The sequence below is a fragment of the Hakea prostrata genome, chromosome 4 (assembly GCF_041222555.1).
Source record: "Hakea prostrata isolate BN-2017 chromosome 4, UWA_Hpros_2, whole genome shotgun sequence".
Classification (NCBI taxonomy): Eukaryota; Viridiplantae; Streptophyta; class Magnoliopsida; order Proteales; family Proteaceae; genus Hakea; species Hakea prostrata.
This window is the reverse complement of record NC_142603.1, coordinates 41669121-41693240: the sequence shown is the minus strand read 5'-3', so window position 1 is coordinate 41693240 and position 24120 is coordinate 41669121. Positions and strand designations below refer to the sequence as shown.

The 24120-nt window shown below is 37.5% G+C and overlaps 1 protein-coding gene across 5 annotated transcripts; it reads left to right on the top strand.

The window, feature by feature from the left end:
* The first annotated feature begins 8460 nt into the window (after nucleotides 1-8460).
* On the top strand, nucleotides 8461-21826 carry LOC149018915 (RNA-binding NOB1-like protein). Of its 5 annotated transcripts, none has more exons than XM_089153037.1 (7): nucleotides 8461-8716; nucleotides 8846-8921; nucleotides 10533-10859; nucleotides 18986-20093; nucleotides 20405-20573; nucleotides 21182-21301; nucleotides 21393-21826. In XM_089153037.1, the coding sequence occupies exons 3-7, from the start codon at nucleotides 10553-10555 to the stop codon at nucleotides 21537-21539; spliced, it is 1851 nt and encodes a 616-aa protein (XP_089009163.1). In that variant the 5' UTR covers nucleotides 8461-8716; nucleotides 8846-8921; nucleotides 10533-10552; the 3' UTR covers nucleotides 21540-21826. The 5 variants fall into 5 exon arrangements, with proteins under 5 accessions (XP_089009163.1, XP_089009161.1, XP_089009162.1 ...); XM_089153035.1 differs by having other exon boundaries at nucleotides 8835-8921; XM_089153036.1 differs by having other exon boundaries at nucleotides 8846-8883; nucleotides 21393-21825.
* The last annotated feature ends 2294 nt before the right edge of the window (nucleotides 21827-24120 follow it).

Below are 24120 nucleotides of genomic sequence, written 5' to 3'. Positions count from 1 at the left end.
AATGAAAAGCTTCGGTCATTTATTAACCAAGCTTGAGAAATGAGAGGTTTCTTGGGAAATAAATAGTACCATAGCATTCTATTCATGAACCTTGCTTGGGAGATGTAAAGCCCAAACGTTGATTAACTTTCATGCATAAACCATCCTTGGGATTTGAAAACCCAAGACCATATAATTATTCTATGTACTCATTTATACAAAATTCCTCTTAATGAGCGATTTTCTTAGGCATTTCATCAAAAAGCTTTCGGGCAGCATTTGATAAGCCAAACTTTGCACACCCAACAACCATCATGGTCCATAACACCATGCTCATCCACTATTCAGGTCTTCCAATTGAACACAACATGTTTACAAAAAATAAAAATTAAAAAAATATAAAATTGAGCACAACATGAAACCACCCCAATCATTGTGACCTAATCAGGTGTTGCATTCTTTGCCTCCATTTCATGGTACAGCTTGAGAGCTTCATTTGGCCGCCCACTTTTGACATAACCATTGATCATTGGATTCCATGAAAGCAAGTCTCTCATAGAATTTTCATTAAACAACAGGGGTGCCGCTTCTAGTTGTCATCTGTGACGCTCTATGAACTCTCCTTCGATGAACCATCAAGTCTCAACCCTAAACCTAACCCATCCTAAAGCTTCACAACACTTTTTATGCTAGCATAGTTAGACCAAGAGAATTGGTGACTGAGCTTCAAATATGTTACTGTCGATTTTGTCTTCGTCTTTGTAATTACTAGAACCTACCATGTGAAAATCTTCGTCGGACAATCTCTGATTCTTAAATGGTGAGTTGAACAGTTTGCCTTTGTTGTCTAATGAATCTGAAAAGTAGTAGCTCTTATCATCATCCTCGTCGTTGACAAGTAGTTTATGCAATTTTTCTAAATCTAGGGTGTAGAAGACAAGACCCAATCCAAGGATCCTGGTAATTGAACGAATCACCCAAATGAACAAAAATAAACCAAGGATCTTGTGCAAATAAATTGAAGACAATCACAAAGCAAGTAACAACAAACCACCACAAGAATGAAAGAGAAATGCAAACAACACACAAGAATTTTACGTGGTTCACTAACTCGAAATGTTCGAGATTAGCTACATCCACGGGGAAGGAATTCATTATTTTAGTCTTCAAAATAGTACAAGATTTGAGAAAAAAAATATAATGTTACCTCAACCGGTCACACCACCTCTCAAACCTCCTTGAAAACACCCTTCAATCCAAGCTCAAGCTTCAATAGAGTTGCAATGGAGAAGAATACAAGAGAGAAGAAACACCTTTCTTGCAAAACCACAAGAAGAAGAAGATCCCAAAGAGCTTAATCCCGTTTTTGCTCAAAACTCACTTTGGAACTCACTGGAAACTCTCTTTTTCTCACCCCATTTACCTCTCCCAAGGCTCTCTTAATGATACTGAACACCCAACCCATGTTTAACACTAAGTGGGACCCACCAAGTTCAAATTTGAACTCAAAAGATAAAGTAATTATCATCACAAACCCAACACTCCACCTTGATGGAAATCAGTGACTTGTCAAATAATGTTTCTTGAAACCAAGAGAAAATAGACACCAATTCAACTTCTCTCCTTGGACAACCTTGTTAAGTAAATCCCCCACATTCTCATTGGTTCCTACTTTTAACAATTGGATCTTTCCTTTTTTTAATGACTTCTCAAATGTAATGAATATTGTACCAATATATGCTTTGTCCTTTTGTGATGTACCAGATTCTTGACCAAGTAAATTGCACTCATATTATCATAAAACAAATGCATAAATTTTAACTCAATGCCAATCTCACAAATCAAACCTTGAAGCCATAATGCTTCCTTACAAGCTTTCGTTGCCGCCATGAATTCCTCTTCGGTAGTTGCAATGATATTGTTGCTTGAAGCTTAGACATCCAACTTATTGGACCATTGACATACTTGAAAACATACCTCATTGTAGATCATCCCTTATCACGATCATCTTAATAACTAGCATCCACATAGCCTTGAATTTTCTCTCCACCTTTGTTAAATGTGATAGAGTAATCACTTGTGCCTCTCAAATATCAAAGCACATATTTTGCCGCCTCCAAATGCTTCTTTCCGGAATTTGCCATGAACCTACTCAACACACCAACTTCATGAGCAATATCCAGCCTATGCACACCATTAGGAACATTAAACTCCTAGCTAGACTTGCATAAAGACATCTTGACATCTTGCTTTTTTCATCTTCTATCTTTAGGCTATCATTGGAAGATAATTTATAATGTGATCCCAATGGAGTTGAAACTGCCTTTTCCTTACACTTACCAATCTTCTCAATAATTTATTTACAAAAGACTTTTATGAAAGTGATAAAGTTTCATTCTTTCTATCTCTTTGAATCTCAACTCTAAGAATTTGTTTGACTTGACCAAGATCATTTATTTCAAACTTCTTACTTAAACATCCTTTGAGCTCTTCAATTGTAGCTTTATCCTTGGACACCAAGAGCATATCATCCACTTATAAAACTAAAATCACATATGAACCATCAACAAAGAACTTAATGTATAAACAATGATCATATTCATTTTTTTTGTAACCAAGACTTCAAATGAAGGAGTCAAAAGTTTTGTACCATTGTCTTTAAGCTTGTTTAAGTCCATATAAGGACTTCTTCAACTAACACACGAGCTTCCCTTTGCCTTTCATAACAAATCGTTCTTGTTGTTTCATGTACACCTCTTCAAGAAGATCACCATGTAAAATGTTGTTTTCACATCCATTTGTTCAAGCTCCAAGTCATGCATAACAATAAGTCCAAACATGAAGCTAATAGTCACCAACTTCACAACCGAGGCAAATAATTCAAAGAATATATACCTTAATTCCTTTTGTGCATAGCCTTGGGCAACAAGCCTTGCCATATACCTCTCCACATTGCCATCCACCCATCTCTTGAGTTTGCACACCCATTTACAACCAATAGCTTTTTTTCCCTTTGGCAATTCCACCAAATCCCATGACTTGTTCTTTTGAAGTGCTTGAAACTCTTCTTCATTGCACACTTCCAATGCTTTGCATCATCTCCATTGATGGCATCACAAAATGTATTTGATTATTCATTTAATGCCACCAAAGCTCTAAAAGTATTGGGATCAACATAATCCTTGTACCTTTCCAGCAAACGAGTTTGTCTTGTAGGCCTTCCTTCCAAAGCTACCATTACTTCTTCTTCAACATCAACCGGTGCATCTTCTTGAATTTCTCTTTGTACACCTTGATTATCAAAATCCATAACATCTTCATCAAGAGCACCCTCATTTGAAAATCTTGTAGGTTGCATGTGAAGTTCATTGGTATCCTCAACAATTGATTTTTCTTCATCACATTTCTTTTCCACCCCCTTAATCAACATAGAGGATTCATTAAAATGCACATCACGATTTATAATGATCTTATGGGTACTTGCATCCCATAACCGATACCCATTCACATTTTTACCATATCCTACAAAAATGCACTTATTGAATTTTGGATAAAGTTTGCTCATTTGACGACTTGGAATCAAAGCATATGCATCACATCCAAAAAAATTTAAATCCGAATAATCATAAGGAGTTCCATGTCATACTTCATTTGGAGTCTTTCCACTCAAAGTCATTGAAGGAGACCTATTCACAAGATAGCATGTTGTCAACACCGCTTTGGCACCTTATCTAGGAACCTATTTATCTTATTAAGTATCAACCGATGGAATGAGGTCTCCCTATGCTTCAGATAGGGATAGAGTTCGAAACTCCCCAGCGAATGAGGTAAAGATAGAATGAACAGTGGGCCCACAATTCTTTATCAAAGTTTGCATTGTTAAGCATATCTCAAACCCTCTCCATCAATGTTCTATTCATGCGCTCCGCCACTCCATTTTGTTGTAGAGTATGCACAACCGTATAATGCCAAACAATTCTGACTTTCTTGCAAAAAATATCAAATTCATTCTTTGCATATTCCTTTTCATTATTTATTCTTAAAATGTTGATGCTTCTACTGGTTGTTTTCTCTACCTCAACATTCAAGTTCTTGAATGCCGTTAACATATCACTCTTTGACTTGAAAATTGTCATCCATATTTTCTTTGAAAAATCATCAATGAAAGTAACAAAGTATTGAGACCACCATAAGACACATTAGGTGATGGACCCCAACCATCCAAGTGAATGTAATCAACAATCCATTTACTTGAGTGCATATCCGCTTTAAAAGCTCTTTTATGATGTTTCCCCCATAGATACAATGCTCACAAAATTTCTTCTCTAAAAAATTCAGATTTGGGATAAGTTTATTTTCCATCAAAATTTTCATACATTTGTCACTCATATGCCCAAGTCTTTGATGCCACAACCTAAGAAGAACATATCCTTTGTCAATTGTCACATTTGCAATATCATCAATCATAGAACTACCCAATAACTTATACAAGAGACCAACCCAGATTCTCTTCATGATAACAAGAGCGCCTCTTGAAACTTGAGGACTCCATCTCCTCTGGAAAATTTACAACCTTCCTTCTCCAAAGTAGGTAAAGAAATCAAACATTTTGTCAATATCCGGAACATGTCTAACATTTTCAAATGTATAAACAATATCATCAAACATCTTCACCAATCCTCCTTCACATGGCTCATATGTGCTAAACCAAGATTTGTGTGGGCATATATGATGTGTAGCACCAGTATCAAGAACCCAATTTTGGTTAAATTTTGAATTACATCCCACTATCAACACTTCATCTTCGCTAACACTAGATGTGATAGCCACAACTTGATTTGCCTCCTTAAAGTTGTCACCAACAATCTCTTTACCTTTCTCATTTCACTAGTTAGAACCATTTTTTCTTTCTTTCGGGACAATTCTTTTTAAGGTGTTCACTCTCTTCACAAAATCAACAACTATACTTGCCATCATGCCCCTTGGATTTAGAATGACGTCTTGACTTGCTTATTAAAGAACCTTTTGAAGAATCATGACGTTCTTTGCTTCTACCTCTTGTCATATTAGCTTTTGATCCCATCTCCGTAGAACTTCCCAAAGAAGCCTTTTTTCCGAGTTCCTCGGCAAGTAATATACTACAAGATCGAATCAAAGTCAAGAAAATCCCCCTTACTACAACTTAGGGTCGTTACTAAATGATCATAAGATTCTGGTAGAGTGCAAAGTAAAATCATCACCTTGTTCTTCATCCTTCATCTTTTCTTCAACATTTTCTAATTGACAAAATATGTTGTTGAACTCATTTAAATGATTAGAAATATTTGAATCATCCTTCATTTGGTAGATGCTTTCCAACTTTGACCACAAATCTTACGCCGTTTTTTCATGTGCAATATTAAATAAAACTTCATTGGATAAACTCAACCAAATAGTAGACATGGCATTGAGATCTATCTCTTCCCAATCACCATCTTTCATTCCCTCCGGTTTCTTATTTTTTTCTCAACATGCTTTGTGACAACCATTTTGAATTAACAAAATTTTCATCTTCATTTTCCATAGCTTAAAATTTGTCTTTCCATCAAATGACTCCACCCTAAATGTATAACCACTCATTGTGTCCAAAATAAATGCACCCCAAAGAACTCAATCCCGTTTTTGCTCAAAATTCACTTTAGAATTCACTGAAACTCTCTTTTCCTCACCCCATTTACCTCTTCCAAGGCCCTCTAAATGGTACCAAACACCTAACCCATGTTTAACACTAAGTGGGACCCACCAAGTTCAAATTTGAACTCAAAAGATAAAATGATTTTCATCACAAACCCAACATAGGTGACTTTGCCACTTGCAAAACTTGAAAATAGCAAGCTTGGTCTTGTTGATGATGCCACTGAATGAAGATGGCAATAATTAGAGTTCCTAGTCTAGCAACACCGGACCTTCTCCCAGGTTTCACAATTTTATCTAGCAGAGTTTCTTTAAAGTTGTTTTTTAAAAATAGGAAAACAACTTGTTCCATAAAATCTATTTTTCCAGCCATATTCACCTGAATATTTATTTGCTGTAGTGATTGTAGCCTACAACGAGCCATTGCGATGACGTCACATGTACAAAAAGAAATCTAATAGTGTTAAACAAAATTACTGGGTACATAATGAATACTATTTTAATTTTTTCTATCAAGAGTTTAATACTTTATAAATTTATAAAGCGAAACCCAAAAAGAATTGAAGCTTGTGGCTAATATGGGTTTTGAGAAAAAAGACTCCGGAGTGACCTATCATGGTTGCTGTTGAACCAAAATAACTACTAGAACCACACATTGCAACAACAATAATAACAAATATAGTCTCCTAGGTTGCTTACATTGTCTACAATCTTGACTCTTGGTCGCGTTGCCACTGTCCCGATCCTTGTTTGAATTATGCATTATCTTTATCTTTTGCATTCAAATTAAGTTCATGAGTTATTGATGTAAGATCTATTTTCCTATGTTGCTCTGTATGAGAGAAGAATGTGAGTAATATATTGTAATCTTCCTCAATTTGAAAAGTTTCTCCTTTCAAGTAGTTTCTTGTTAGGGTTGAGTTGTTTGAGGTTGTATTCTTATACTTTTGTGGATGCAAGAGTTAATATTGGAGTGGGTGCTCCATGTTGTGAATTAATTGAGAGTAGGTGTTCTCTGATCATTGTAGTGATCAAAATTTAGTTGGAAAATATTGAGTAAATACGAAGCTCTATTTAGGGCATTACTCTGTAGATGTAGGCAATTTGGTTAAACCACGTAAATTGGTGTCTTGCGTTTTTAGTTTATTTTTCATTGCATATATTGGAGTGTTTTGACTGCAGAGTGGTGGTGCACTGTTTAGTAGACCTAGCCACATTGTGGTGTGTGGTGGGCGTGCCTTTGTATAATTGATAACTACAGGATTATCTTGATTAACATTGTCTAGAGTTTAAAGAAGCATCACATCAAAGAGAATTTTAGAAGACACTGATTCACCCTCTCTCAGTGTCAACCTGGGAATAACATATGATTATATTTATCTAGATGTATTTCTTTTGCATATCAACTAAATACCAACCCAAAAAAGAGACGGATTTCATGGAAGGGAAAAGAAAAAGAAAAAAAATCAACATTCTCACAAAACAAGAACCCAATTTCAAGACAATCAATCATAGCACAAGTTAGAATTTAAAATTGTTTGGTTTGAAGATTTGTTTTGGGACTATCCGGTGGAGCCAAAGGAATGAACTTCAAGTTTCTGTGTTACTACTTTACTATTTGAGTTCTTGATTTCTATAAGGTGGGTGGGATTTCTATAATATGGAATGACTTTTCATTTTTTAATGAAAATTGATTCAATAACAATTTTGTTTTTCATAGAATTTTGGCTCTTGTTGCAGGATGTTCGACTATTTTTTCTCTCTTTTTCTTGCATACCATAAATTATTAGTCAAATCATTAGTCAATCCGAGTATAGATCGTTAGCCCGAGCCCAAACCTCACCAAACTGAAACCGGCCCGAAACCACACTGTTGACATCCCTAGAGATTGGATACAACCAAGGTTTGCATTTGTAATTATAAAATATTAAACCTTTAAATGTAAAAGTAAAATATTATATTTATATATGCATTCACGCTTTTGTTCGACACCGTTGGGTTGCTTTTTGTGCACACGACGCAATCGCAAGAGTTTGTTGTAGGCTGCAGCAAATGAAAATCCAATTTACCACTGGTCCGTTCTTCTTGCACATAAAAACAAACCAGTTTAGCAAATGTATTTCTATTTTTCTAGTCTCTCTGCATATTAAAGCAAGTAAAACGGTTTTTTTGGTAGAAGAAAATCGTTTTTGAGAGAGTTTTTGTTAGGGATGTCAACAGTGCGGTTGGGGCGGTTTTGGGCTAGGCCTAACGGTTTCGGGCTCAAGACCACTCAGCCCAAACACAGCCCGTTAGCAAAATAACGGTTTCGGGCTAGTTTCGGTTTGGTGCGGTTTGGGTTCGGGCAAACTAACGGTTTGGGCTAACGATCTATACTCGGGTAGACAATGGTTTGGAATAATAATTTATGGTATGCAAGAAAAATATTTACTTAATTTTAAATAAACTTTGTACATTCAATTGAACATTCATACTTAATCCTTCTAATTGTCTCTTATAAGTAATAGAATGACTATTTGATCTTTTGAATTTATGCTCAAATTTTCAAATAATCTATATCAACTACCTAGTGGTAATATGATGATTCAAACAATATTTAATGTTAAACTATATAACGGGTTGTAAAACGGGTTATAACGGGTGGCGGTTTGGGTTTGAGTTGGTGCAGGCTCTGCCACCCTCAGCCCAATTCGATTCGATTTTAACGGTTGGATTATAAATTGACACCCCTAGTTTTTATCTTTTGGGTACAAAGGGGCTTGTTTTTATATATGGAGGGACAGAAATTACATGTGCCGCCGGCAAGGGGCTAACCCCCGCCCTCTCCGCATTACGGACCAAAAACCCAAGAAAATTGAAAACCCTGGAATCGTTGCTCTCGACTTTCGACCCTCGACTTCTCACTCCTCTTCCTCGCTCTGATCATCAGGTTGTTCCATCTGTCTCTTGATCAGGCTCAGGTTCTTCTCTCTCTTTCTCTGAATCACGCTCAAGTTCTTCTCCCCCACTCTCTAGCTATCTATCTGGATCAGGCTTTCACGGTTGCAACCGAACATACTCTCAGGTTGTCCTCACTCTCTCTCTCTCTCTGTCTTTACGGTTGCTGTTGAGTTCCGTTTATACAGTCCTTTCTCGCCTGTAGCCGTTCTTATATTTTTTCCCCCCTCCCTGTCTCTGCTTAGAGATTTTGCAGGTGCGTCTGTTTTCACTAACCCAACAGTGGGATTCAAGGTATTGAGCGTAAAATTTTGATGCTTCTAAAACTTAAGGTTTGGGTTCTGTTTTCTTCTCTTTGGCTTTTGTTGTTTGTTGATTTTGGTTGTTCGCGCTAATTGTGCTTGGTCGAACTAAATTCAAATCCAATTCCGACCTGCTTGTTGCTTGATGCAAGTCCAAAATAGGCTCAGGCGATCATAGGATTGTATCTTAAAAGCTGAACCATCTCTGCCCACCATTGGTGATACATCATTGGCACTGCAGAGGTTCTTCTTTTCTCTGTTGTTTTTGTAAATGCAGTTGGGCCATGGAGGCATTGGGTTTCTGCTGATAGTGGGCATTTCCTTTAGGAGCCACTGTTGTTGCTTTAAAGCATGAGTTGTTGGATTCCCTTTCACTGAAAATTTAAAGCGTTTTAGTATTCGTTTTGTAAGCTTCGATTATTTTTATATGTTCCAGTAATTGGGTTCACCGTTCACTATATGACCAGATGACTCCCACCAGAAGTCCTAGCAGATAGAGTTGTATGCTTTTATGATGGCTGGTTATATTTTATAGAAGAGTAGTTGAATGTACAGTATGTGTTTGTGAAAATGTGTGTTAGGGTGGAGAGGGATTCTCTTTTTATCTATTTAACACTGTAGTTGCATTACTTACTGCTTTTTTTTGCCGGTTCAAGTGTCAATCATGCAAGTTGCACTTAACTTTAAGAAATGATGAGGATCTGCACCTTTTACAAATTATTGTAGTTTCAAAGTACTTCAGTCAAAACCAAACTTAGCTCAGTGGACGCTGATCCAACTTTTTAAAGCTCAAGTGTGTATGCTGAGGCCATATTGGTCGAATCTTGCTTCCTTTTTGCTGTCAAGTGTGGAAACTCCCAGCACAAAATGATGATGGTGCAAAAAGAGGGCTGGGTTTAAGGCAGGATTAGGTCTGATTGAAAAGTAAATGAGATAGCATAGCAGAAATATGATGGTGTTTTACCTCATCTGAACAATGCCATCTTTGGTAGTTGTTAATCAACCAACTGAAGGACTATGACCAATAAAGATATAGAGATTGTTTAGAAAATTTTACATTAATTTTGCATCAATTTTGCATCAATTTTACCAGCCAACCAAACAACTTGGTAAAATTAATTTAACTTCACTTTACTTGTAACCAAACAAAATAAAAGGTAAAAAGAATTTCCTTCACTTCCATTCCCTTCCTTTCCCTTTTTCACTCCCCTTGCAACCAAACATACTCATAGGAAAGTTAAGGTCAGCTAATTAAATCTCAGAATTTATTCTGAAGAGGGTTTGTGATGTCGCTTCCCCGAAAGTTATCAAATGGCATTTTTTCATCATTGGTATTCTTCCCTTTCACAAATTCATGCATGTTCCGGCTTTCCATTTTTATTGTAGTTCACCATCTCTCTGCATGTTGTCACTCTCTCTACTTCCCCTTGTCTTAGAATCCAATATTTCTTGTGTGTGTATGTGTGTCTTAACTTTGTGTTTAGAATTGATCACTGCATGTTTGCAGGTAAACACTTGTCTCCTCTCCCTCCCTCTCTCTCTCTCGCTATTTGTTGATTCTCTCACCTTTTATTTCTCGCCCAAGTTTCAGGTCTTTTGTTCTTAGGTTTAACTAGTTTACTTGTGTACTTCATTTTATAGGTACACATTCTCGTCTAGTCATGGAGGTCCCATCGTCGGCCCCTTGTTGGAGCAATATTGTTAAGAAGGAGCCACCTCAGAAGCAGCAAGAAAGTTCTGCAACTCGAGTCTTCGAGGCCTGCAAATCGAGCAAAGGGATTGCAGTTGCTGTTGTCGATGCCACTGCTATTATTCAAGGTGGAGAAATTCTTACAAATTCTGCCGATAAGTTTGTTTCGGTGAAGGAAGTAATGGAGGAGGTCAAAGACCCAACTTCTAGGCACAAACTAGCATTTGTTCCTTTTACGGTAGAGACTATGGAGCCATCACCGGACGCAATAAAGAAAGGTGTGTTCTTTTTCTATTTGGGAATAATGGGATTGACTGTTTCACTTTTAACCTTTTGAATAGAATCTACTCCATTTTGTCTGTAGTGATGTGGAGAGCAAGATGGTAGGTTATTGAGGCTCTTAACAGTTGATATTAGTTTTATTCTATAGATTGAAGTCACAAACTTACAATCCTTGATAACTCTTAGAATTCTTAAAGCATCTTCAGTTAGCTAATCCTTTGGGTGCTGATAATGGTTTTGGCCAAAATTCCATAGAGAGACTTCCTATGGATTCGTTTTTGTGTCAGGTTAACTATTTCGTTACCCTGGTTTTGTGACCTGAATATTCCTAAAACTGAGAAGCTGTTTGCTTCTGAATTTCCCATGTCCCTGTCATTCATTATATTCAGTTCAACCAAGCATATCTATTAAGTGTTTGAGACAGAGGCAAGTTGGTTGAATGTATGAATGCACTACTGAGATATGAAGAGAGTCAGTGTTAAAAGTGAAATGGAGTTGAAAAAATATTAGTTATCAACTGTTAATGAGATTAAATAATATATGGCTGGCAGTAGTTGGATTAAGTTGAGTTTACCCAAAATCTGCCTCTTAAGAGCATAAAGATTTCAGATTTGATGAGCTTATTTTGATTAGTTGTACCTGAAAATCAATTTGTTAGTTCCAGTATGGCTTGAGCTTTGTCCATGTTTCATTAGGTGAATTTGGGGAGCAAGGTGGTTCCTATTCTTATTTGTTTATGGTTTTGGTTTGTCTGGATGGCTCAAAAATAGATTTCTGAGATGATAAATTACATGTTGATAGATTGGTGGTACTTGGTCGTATGATCTTCTGGGTGGCTTCTTGAGCTTTGTAGTTACAACAAAGAAGACATAGATACACCTCTAGAGACACCTGAAGACACTAAACATGCCATCTTGCTTTAAGTTTCTGACATTAGGAAACACTGCCATTCTTCTGTCATTCATTTATTTATTCATAGATTTTTTTTGGCTTCTTCATTTGTAAATTTCTCAATGTCGCCATAAATTGAAGCCCAAGAACCTTTCCTTTTTGGTTTTAAACAAGAACAAACATTCACCATTAAAGGATGTATGCAAATTATTCAATCGCTCTGGCCATTTACTGATATATCGTGTATCCTTTGGTTTTACATGTAAATTGTTCCCCCCATAATCTTGCTATGTTGATAAAAAAATAATAATTAATAATTGAGTATTTAATACAATCAATTAAAAGTAGCATAAATGATAGATTATTATAGACTAAGTCATAGTTTTGGAGGAGATTTTGAATTTAAGATGGTCACTTGATGCTCTAACTCCTGAGTTATCTCTGAGATTCTTTCCTGAACATGATCTTGGAATGGACTCCACAATACTACCTTCCTTACTCTCTTATAAGGAGCCACCTGTGAAACACGTTATTTGTTTAGGCATAAAACATTATGAGACAAGTAAAATTTCCGAGGAAATGGATAAGTTGCTCAATTCCATGTAAACACTGGGTTCTAACTCCTAAGACGATGGATGCTGTCTCCCTTGCCTTTTAATAATTCTAATCAACTCCAAGCAAGCCAATAGGCTGAAAAACTGATAAGCTAAACTATAAATTAAATACAACCAGAAGTAGCATATTCATACAAAGTTGGTAGCATAAAGTAGTCATCAAGGAGCACTTTCCATACAAGGTTGATTAGGAAATTTCAAACATAAATCAAAAGAGAAGATAGAGGAGAGGAGAAGAAATTCACTATAATCAGGTGCCTCATAATAGGAAACGAAATAGAACTGGAGACTGTCTCAAAGAAAAAAAAATAATTATAATGAAAGTCATAATAGGGAACCTTAACTTGGTGATGCAGATCACAAGTCCATATGCTAGAAACGAGTCCATTGTGGGATGCCACAGCTGTAGGAGGCAGCCTCGTTTGATAATGTGGCAAGTTTGTGTTGGTTTGATGGAGCATTCCAAAATGAAGAAGAAAGGGGTTCTAGCCAGAAAATATAAAAAAGAGAGCTACTGTTCACATTAGCAATATCCAAGGCATGAACATCGATTCAGGGGCTGATATTGACAGCTTTGATACCATGTAGATTCGAGAGAAATAAGAAGGAAACATAATCGTGGAAGAGAGAAGATGAAAACCAGAGAAAGGCAGGCCTTACTCATCGTGTAAGCCTCCTACAGTCAAGTTCTTTATTTATAGAACAACCCATCGACTACAACTGGTATGGGAAACCAATTGAAAAAGGAAACATGGATTCTCGAATCAGAGTAATTCGAGATCCTCCTTGCCCTATTCTACCAATAAATGTCTTCGAACATTAGGGATTGAGGAATCAAATGTTAAGGGGGCTGGGAGATAGGTTTGATCTAAGTTTGGATAGAAACTGATCAATGGAATTGAAGTTGTTGAAATTACAGGTTTGGTGCAAATTTAGAGTTTCCTGGAACTTAGGGTTTCAAGAGGAAATTGGGGATTGAGTGGAGGGTCTGTTGAAGGAATGCTGTCATCAAATCTTGATGGGTAGAATGGCTGGAATTATGGTTACAGGTTTTAGGTTTATAGGTCAAAACTAGGGCTAGAGATGCTAGGGTTTTAATCTATGAATGTGACTGAAACAGGGGATCAAGATTCTTTTTTCTCCTGGGGTGGGTGGGGGTTAGAGTTTTGTGTTATCTTCAAGAATATTTCACAGTTCCCGTTCTTCAAGGCCAGCAGCTCTAGGTAACTTGAAGCAAAACACCTTGATGGAGAGATGGATTTTCAACCTTGTTGATGGGAGATTGAGTAGAACCTCTTGGGCTTCTCACCAATGAGGAGCTGACTGGTCCAATCAATCTCAACAGCAGCTTAGACCTCAAACACTAAGCAACCAGCAGCCTAGAGTCGAATATCTTAGCAAGAAACTCTTTCACAAGAGAGAAGATTGCAGTACAACAGCAGTTGCAAGAACAAAATTGAAAATTCTAGTTTGCTTTACTCTTCCCACAATTTGGGGTGTGTGTGTGTAGATAAAGGTGCTTATGACGTGAACACAAAGACCCCCTCGCTGAAACCCTAAGTGGGGCCCCCAGGATGGTTCCAAGAAACCTCCGTAAGCTGGCTGAATCCTTAATGAGGGGTATTTTGGGCATTTTAGCCCTTAATTTACCTCTGAAATTAATATAGGAATTTTTCAGAATTTTGCTGAGTCAGTTTGAGTAAGGTTTCGATTCGTTTTTATTTTGAGTTGAAGTTGTTTTTGAAGGAGTCCTATTTAGTAGCTTAGATAAGATGAGGTTCCTTATTTTATCTGTTAGAAGTTTTGGATAAGAGTCCATTCCAATATGTAATGGGATTCTATCATTGGAAGATCCCAATTGGAGTCAGAGTTTGTTATATAAATAGCCTCTTATTGCAATGTTACTTTTCAGATTTGGTGAATAAGAATTTTGAGTGTTAATTGCCTCAATGAGTGGCAAGGTTCCTTTTTTTCTTTTCTTTGGGGGGGGGGGGGGGGGACTGGAGATTCCAGCCTTTAAGCAAGTTAGAAGATTACTTCAACATTCTAGCAAGCATTCAAGCAAGTCCAGCAACTCCCTACCCCATTCCCAATCCTCCCTCTCTTGTCTGCAACCTTTCCCCACGCCTTCCCTGCCTGCGCAACCTTCCCAAGCCCCCTGCCTTGCTGCTGCCTCACTCCAGCAGCCGGTCCCAGGACTACCCTAACCCTTTACCCTCATTCCCACGACATCCCCAACCCTTCCCCTAGACATGCAAGCTCCCCTCCCCCTCCTCCTTCCCTGCGGCTGCCATAGATGTCCTCTGATGAGCACATTTATGTGTGAAATCTTAGGGCATAAAGCATGCATTTTACACACTTAGAGTGGAGCTACCTTGGGTTTTATGTTGTTTTTGCAGATTTTAGGACTTTTCAAGATTTAAGCAAATATTTGGAGTTTTGGGTATGATTCATGCGATTTTACATGTCAATAGGTCCGTTCAAATTCTCAAATCCGAAAATAGGCCTGATTAGGAGCTTGATGGGCTAAAGATGTGATTATGGGCCAACTCAAAATATTTTAGAGATAAAGAAGCAAATTTTGATCTACGGTTGAGATTATAAATTATCAATCAAATCTACAAAGGTATTATTGAGAGAGTCCTAATGGAGAAAAGAGTCCTTGCATACTTCAATATCTTATTTCCCTATTTGGGATTTGATCAAAGAAAGAAAAAGAGGAAAAATTATATTCAGAGAAGGAAGAGGGAAAAATCCCGTTTTTGAATGTCTCTGTTCAATTTCGATCAAGCCCTTCATCGAACGGTCATTCAGTGTTAGATCAAGTTGATTTTTGGAGGAGAGCTTCACGACTTCTTGATCCTCAAATCCAACGGTGGAATTGTGCATTTGATCTCTCTAAGCCAGTCCGATTAGTATGCCAAAACCCTAATTGGTTGAGTCAAATAGGAACTCCGATTTTGATTCAAATTCTGTCAAGATTCATATCCCATGTAAACTCTATAAAAGGAGAGCATACTCCATCAAGGTAGAACGTGTTTTAGAGCTTAGGAGAAGCACTTTTTCTTTTCTCTTTAGTTTATTTAGGATTTCTTTAATTTTCTTTGATTGCTTTTGTGAGATTCTAATTTTTAGATTGAATGTTTAGATTTAATTCTTCTATGTAATGTAATTTCAAGTTTCAAGTTTCAAGATTCGTTTTTCTTTGGGTCTAGCAATTGCAGATCTAGATCATTCTAGATCTGGTTGTTAGGGTTGGTTGAGATTCGAATCGTTCGTTCAATTCTTTTTTTTATTTGAAGTTCAAAGATGCAAGGAAATAACATTCTTCAATAATCTTCTCTCCCCCTTCCATTCCCGCTTCTATCTACCCTCTCCATATTCTTAATTTAGGGTTTACTTTCAGCCTTTATTTATTGTTCTCCCTTCCCCTTGGGTTCTTGACCAAAGATACCTACAGTCGTGCCTCCTTTCTTTGGTTAAGGTTTCCCTTTTCCTTTTATTGCTTTGTTATTTATTTTCTACAATTTACTTTCAGCATTTATTTATTGTTCTCCCTTCCCCTTGGGTTCTTGACCAAAGATACCTACAGTCGTGCCTCCTCTCTTTGGTTAAGGTTTCCCTTTTCCTTTTATTGCTTTGTTATTTACTTTTTGCAATTTACTTTCAGCATTTATTTATTGTTCTCTCTTCCCCTTGGGTCCTTGATCAGAGATGTCTTACAGTCATGCCTCTCTTTGGTTAATGTTTCCTTTTTCCTTTTATTGCTTTGATTATTTCCTTTCAGCCTTTTATTTATGCATTGATTATATTTGTATTATTTTTAGTTTCAATTTAATCGCATTAGATGTATGGATTATGACCGCTCGTTTATTTTAATTAATTAGTCAAGAAATTTGAATCATTGCACTCTCGCATTATCATTAAGAGGTTAAATTCTAAAGTGGCATATCTCCTTGAGATCGACCCGTTAGATACACGATACCATGTGCATGCGGTTATTTTTATTTCACAAACAAGTTTTTGGCGCCGTTGCCGGGGATCAAACCCGGGTCACCCGCGTGATAGGCAGGAATACTTACCCACTATACCACTAAAAAGGTAGAAGTGAATCAAAAACTTGTTTGTGAAATAAAAATAACCGCATGCACACGGTATCGTGTAGCTAACGGGTCGATCTCAAGGAGATATGCCACTTTAGAATTTAACCTCTTAATAATAATGCGAGAGTGCAATGATTCAAATTTCTTGACTAATTATTTAAACTAAACGAGCGGTCATAATCCATACATCTAATGCGATTAAATTAAAAATAATACAAATATGACCAACGTATAAATAAAAGGCAGAAAGTAAATAACAAAGCAATAAAAGGAAAAGAGAAACCTTAACCAAAAAGAGGCACGACTTTAGGCATCTCTGATCAAGGACCCAGGGGGAAGGGAGAACAATAAATAAATGCTGAAAGTAAATTGCAAAAAATAAATAACAAAGCAATAAAAGGAAAAGGGAAACCTTAACCAAAGAGAGGCACGACTGTAGGCATCTCTGATCAAGGACCCATGGGGAAGGGAGAACAATAAATAAATGCTGAAAGTAAATCCTAAATTAAGAATATGGAGAATTGAAGAATGTTACTTCCTTGCATCTTTGAACTTCAAATAAAAAAAAGAATTGAACAAACAATTCGAATCTCAACCAACCAGATCTAGAATGATCTGCAATTGCTAGACCCAGAGAAAAACGAATCTTGAAATTACATTACATAGAAGATTTCAATCTAAAAATTAGAATTGCATGATTCATACCCAAAACTCTAAATATTTGCTTAAATCTTGAAAAGTCCTAAAATCTGCGAAAACAACATAAAACCCAAGGTAGCTCCACTCTAAGTGTGTAAAATGCATGCTTTATGCCCTAAGATTTCACACATAAATGTGCTCATCATCCTCCACCTGCAAAATCCAAACCCCAGCCCCCTTAACCCCTCTTTCCCTTTCCTTTTGGTTGCCCCTAGCACTAGAACATAGTCCTAACATTATTTTCCCAAACTCAGTCCAATATTCTGGATTTTGAAAATTCCTGCACTTCCATCTTCTTCAAGTGATTTTGCAGAATTTGGATTACTTATACCTCAGTCCCTCATTCTCTGAAACAGCTTCTGAATTGCAGAACTGTAACATCCTCAAGTCTGAACTGCAGGACAGCAAGCCCTAGCCCCTCTCCCACCCCTAATGGAAACCCTAACTTGCCTTAAATTTTAAATTTCAAATATGAACTTCAAACTTCGTAGAATTCACCTCTATCTTTTGCTGGAATTTCCTGGGCAAACCCTAAGTGTAGGGAAATTACCAATTCACCCCTAACCCTAGCCTTGGTTCACATCAGCTTAACAGTGGGTTACAATTCCTAATTGAGAAAAAAAAGGAAAGCTAAGCTGAAAAATAGCATTACTTTGATAATTAGAACATGGGAGAGAGTGAAGTTCCTGACTACCTGCTAAACTCAGAAGTTATATAACTAATTAATTTGTAAACAACAACTTAAATTGAACCAACCAATGTTCTTTTCTTCTTTCACATATAAAGTTGTAAACAGTATAAAAAACCTGAATGTTGGGCAGTGTCATACATATAAATTGAGTCTGGTGGAGATGAAGACGTTGAGATGGACAAGTGGCAAAACGAGGAAAGAAAAGCAAGGAAAGATCATATTTGTGCTGATTCAGTATTAATTTTGATACATGATAAGCTGCAAGAAAGTCGTTTGATGTGGCATGGCCATGTTCAAGGCCTTCGCATGTTTCAGTATGGAGGTGTCAAAGGCAAAGTGGCAAACATAAAATGACGTTAAGAGCAGCGAAGAGAGACATGCATGTTTAGGTACTGCATCAAGGATGGCCTTGAATAGAGCTGATCAGAGGGCATGGATTCATGTAATCAATCCTATTTAATTGCGATAAGGCTGACTTGTTGTCAATTGTATTTTCTGAATGGGGCAATACTTTACTTCCTGAAAACCTGTAATAAGATGCGTCACACCCTTAGGCCTTAGGTTTAGCTGTTAGTTATAGTTTTGTAGATAATGAATTGACAGATTTCCTGAGAAGTATTCTTTTTAAATTAATTATATATGCCTATAGTTTTGGGGCAGGTCTTGGTGCAGTCGGTTGATGGACCACAGTTGTAGCCTGAGGTGAAGGCATTGTTAGCAAAAATTGCTGAGGTAAGGCTGCATGAGAAAATTGCCCCTTTTAGACTCTGCTTGTGAGGAGCTTTCAGCACAGCTTCACCCTATATTTGTGTATAATTTGCAACAAGGTTCTAAGGGATCTGCATTATGGTGCACCTCATGCTGTGGTGGTGAATCCCGTTCTTCACAACAAGTTCTGTCTTATCCCAACCATACTTCCAAAAATCATTTAAGTAAACAGAAGAATATATTAAAATCTCTTGATACCTATTGAAGAATGCTGGCACTTTTATGTTTTAATTGAATTTCGTTAATCTATCATTTATTAATTAACGATGTGTAGTTACACTCTTCCCTTTCCCATCTCAATTGATATATTATCTTTTCTTCTCATGGGATATATTGCTAATGTATCATCTTCACAGTTATCAGCTTTGCAAGGGCAACTGGTGACCTGCAGACTCTCTCTGATGTTGATCTCAAGCTTATTGCTCTAACTTACACGTTGGAAGCTCAACTTCATGGCACCAAACATCTCAGGAACACCCCTCCCCCAATCCATATGGTTAATGTAAAAAGGTTTTCTGAGAAAGAAATGCCTGGTTGGGGATCCAACGTACCTAATCTTGAAGAATGGGAAGCTTTGGAGCATGCAGATGAGTCTGATTCACACCCTAATTCTAGAATTCTCCCTTTGAAGGACATGAACTTGAATGTCATTGATGGCCATATTAGCTCTGAAGATGTTCTGATGGAAAATCATGGTGGGGCTCATACCGAGGATCAAGAGGATCTTGATAATAGGTCAAGGAGACCTGGAAAATTTCTGCCTCAAAAGAAAGAGAGAAACATTGAAGGGAAGAAGATGGTTGCAGCTGGAATTGATGCCTCTGTGGGACAAGTTGATGACAATGCTAATGACTGGCTGCCCGCTGTCAGTCGCAGTACTCACAGAAGATTTCTTAGAAGAAAAGCGAGACGTGAATTGTCTGAGGTATCATCAGAGAAAGATGATCACATGGATGTTGAGGTACGGACAGAAGACAATGGAGTTGAGGGACCTGATTCCCATTTGAGTACAAACTCCAAAGACAATGTTGTGGATCAGATCACAAGGGATGAGGGTAAAGAAGTGAAGTTTGATGAGGAGTATACAGCTTCTGTTCTGAAAAATATGAGGTTGGAAGTTAATTCATCAGAACAGCTGCAAGAAGAGGAGGAAGAGTGCTTATCTTCTGCAGCTGTGGATACAGAGGCTGGGTCTGAAAGATTTCATGGTAATGTTGATGCTGAAGACATGGTACAAACATGTTATGAAGGAATGCAAAATGTTGACACTTCAAGTCAAACCAATGAAAGTATCGATACATCATTGCTGGATGACTGCAACAGTGAGCAGAGCTGGATGTTACGGTCACTATCCGACTCAAGTGTTGCCTGTGTGACTAGTGATTTTGCAATGCAGAATGTTATTCTGCAAATTGGCTTGCGGCTTCTGGCACCTGGAGGGATGCAGATTCGCCAACTGCACAGGTATATATCTTTATGTATTTCCTATATGGAGGGTTTGGCGTGCCATTTTTGTTTTTGTGATATTTTTGGCATTCCTTTTACTTACCAGTGATATTTCATTGTGGAGAAATATTGAAAGATGAACCTTTAGGTGCCACATGATTCCATTAGTTAGTTTATTGTCACATCCTCAAACCCCCCCCCCCCCGGTCCACCCTTTTTTATTTGGTTAGTTCTGCTTTATGTTTTACCACATGCCTTTTATTTTTGGTTGACAGAAAGTTTGATTAGGATGTGTGTGTGTGTGCTCATCCTTTTTATGTTGTTACCAGGTGGATACTAAAGTGTCACGCCTGCAACAAAGTGACTGCTGAGATTGGGAGGATATTCTGCCCAAAATGTGGGAATGGTGGCACTTTGCGCAAGGTAGCTGTGACAGTAAATGAAAATGGGGTTGTCCTGGCTGCTCGTCGTCCTCGTATCATTCTTCGAGGCACAAAAGTAAGTTCTTCATGATTCTACCTATCTTTCTTGAAATCCCTTAATCCTGTGATTCCTTGGTCGATGATGTATGCTGTGCGCCTCACCCCCCACCCACCCCCCAACACACAAAAAAATAATAAAATAAAAACCAATCCCAAAATGAACTTAGAAGAAAAAAGAATCTCACATCGGTCCATCTGGGAAGGTTTTGGCCTTACAAAGTTGAGAAGGGAAACCCCCAATAGATGTATGGACGTATGTCATTTGGTATCAAAGGGATTTGGAAGAATGCTGTTGTGTGGGTCCCCGTGCCAATGGTGCCCAAGCAACTGTCATGCCCTCGACAGGGCTCCCTTCATTCAAATCCCATTGTGACCCGGTTTGGAGGAGGGTCTTTGACATATAAATGGAGAACAGAAACCTCCCTTATAGGTCGCATTTTTCGGGGTGCAGACCTTACTCATGACATGTGACTCTTCTTCGTCATCAAATTGGAATGAGTATACCACAGTATGCATTTAAATCACAACTTCTCATTTTGGGTTAAAGCTTAGGTCACTAAGTTTGCCATTTTGATTCATGAGTTCTGTCTTAGATTGCATATGCTGATGCTTAGCTACCTGTAGTTTTCGCTTCCTTTACCTCAAGGTGGAAGAGATGCCATCACCAAGAATCTTGTTCTCCGTGAAGATCAACTACCACACAAAGTGTTGTACCCTAAGAACAAAAAGAAAGCCAACAAGCAGGTCTACTCATCCCCTCATGCTAATTTCAACAATTTGTATGTAATCCTGTATTTATCTGATTATAACTCAAATACTTACCTTTCTTCCACAGGGAGATGACTTCTTCATTCCGGATGATATATTTTCCCACAGTTCTGATAAAAGAGCTCCTTTGCAGCCTCCCATAAGGAAAGCATTAGCAGTCTTTAGTGGAAAGAGGAACCCCAATGATAATCATTATTCTCGTTCAAGGCACTAAATTTACTTTGTTGGGTCTGATCCGGCCTTTCATCAGAGCCGTTTGGTGAGCAACACTGCAGGAATGGGGCAGCACAGAGTGGTTTGGTTTATCATTGAGGTTTTTTTTTTTTTTTTTTTTGACCTTGAGTTTTCACTGATGTATCAAGGTCAACTGATGATCGGGAATGGATATGAGAACAATGTAGGATTGGTTTTCTGGCTTGAGTGAAATAGTAAACCGATTTTATACCCCCTTCTTTTATTCAATGAAATGCTTGGCTGAAACACTTAAGGCTCTTTTGAAACCCTAGTTCAATCCCAAAATCCTTTTAGCTTAGTTTAGGATTGTTCTGAACTTGACTTGAAACTTAGAACACAACCTAGGTCCAACTAACCGAAATCCGCTTCCGAATTCGCATTCACATCCGTTTAGGGGTATCCGAATCTGTCCGATTATTAATAGGATGCGGGTATGGTATACCCCTTTCTTACTGAATATTATCCGTCCGATAAAATTATCCGATTAAGTTACTTATTTAGATTTATTATTCTTATTTTTATAAATTTTACCTATAATATGTGATTATTTTTCCTGGTTTTTTACTAAAATAGCAACCAAAAATTGTTAAATTCTTAAATTTCAAACTTGGCCTTCACAAATAAAAAGGTATAGATGTGAATATGTAGTTGAAAACTTGTATTCAATCTATATTCATGCCCATTTAGAAGAATCTGATTAAGAAAATAACTATCCGATTATTATCCGAATCTGACAGAATCCGTCTGAAAATCGATAAGATATTATCCGAATCCGACCGAATATAATAGGATGCGAATATGGATATACCACTATCCGATCCGAATCCGATCCGTTTACACCCCTAGGTCCAACCTCAAGTTCATTTGCCAGATTTAGAATCCAGTTCCTTGTATTTTCTACACATACAACTGTATTTAAGAAACTCTTAATCCAATTGAACTGATAACCTTGTGGGTGAAGGCCTGATAAAGTTGCATTGTTTGACCATCAAAGGTTGGTTAAGTTGGTAATGACCGATGCCTTTTAGCAAAAAAGTGAGTGTTTGATTCTAACATGTGGTATATGTGAATAGTCCTTGCCAACAAAAATCATCTGTTTCCAACAGAAACGAAGAGATACTACGGGAAAACATCCTGTCCTGTGCACAGCAATGTATTTTTGTACCAAATGATTGGCTGAGAAAGTAAAGTAAATACAAGGTTATTGTGGATTTTTTAAATTTAAAATTAAGCTTTTAATCTCAATTAATCATTTGGTACAAAAATGCATTGTTGTGCATAATAGAGATGTGCATAGCAGAAGAGTTTTTTCCTCCAAAATCCTATTGCTTGACAAAAATAATTAAGAGTTTCATTGTAAATATAGCTTTAAAGATCAGAAAGAAGAGTGCTATTCATTATTAAGCTATAGATTTTGAAAGAGAGCAACAGCGAATGGCACTGAGACCATCACTTGAATCTGAGACTTACATGTTGATGTTCACGATTTCAGTAGTTGTTCCAGTGACTTGAAGGAGATCTCTCTCAAAAAGTATTTAGTGCACATTTTGGTTCAGGTGCTTGTGATTGTCACTGTTGGAGGAAAGAATTCCACTTTATTCTATCGAAAAATGAATGTAGATTGATTCTAGTTTACACGTTTGATGTTCAAACGTTGTGAATGATTGAAGTTCTTGAATTTGCCATACAAAAAAGAACAACATTGAAATCTTATTTATAATCTATTAGGATTTAGGAATATTCTTTGTAAGAGGAACTGGTATGGAATAAGCTGGATAGGCGATCTGTGTCAATATGAGATATTCTGGGCTGATCTTTGATAGATGGTAGCTTTTTATATAGATGCAATATAACAGGGGGGTGTTAGGTTTGAATCTCTGTTTCTCCACTCCGTTCCGCTCTTTCCATTCTTGGCTTATGCGAACTTAGTCCCTTGGAGTTCGGATCACTTCGTCTTCAGGGGAGAGCAATGTGATTATCTGGCGCCTCGCTACCATGGAACAATGGTGGGTCCTTGTGAAACCAACTGTAGGTCCCATCTATGATTTATTTTATTGATGTTCATACACGGATCCACCACTGGGTTGTAGAGCAATGTGATCCTTGTTCTTCGCTGACAAGAAAATGATCGGGACTCATCCGAGTGACTTGTTTGATTATGATAAAAAGAGAAGATAGGTAACCAACGGGGGTTGGTTCGAGTGGTAAGTAGCTTGGTCCGCTTAAGCAAAGTTTCGGTATTGAAACTTTGTGGATGCAAAAAATCCCCTGCTTGGAGACTCACCCACCACAGCCAGGTGTACAACCCAGGTCGAACACCGGATTAGTCAGGGCAAAGCCTTGGAACCGGGGTTGGCAAACCAAAAAAAAAAACGATAGGTGTATGGGTAGGGTTGGGTCGACTACCATTAAACAATTTTATTTTATTTTTTTGGTTAGAACCTTAAAGACTCAGACAATTCAAATTTTCTTCTAGGTGGAATAAATAAAGAGGTCGTGAGTTGGCACTATTGTGAGTAATGACGTTACATTACATATGCCATTTCAAAAATCTGAGCCCC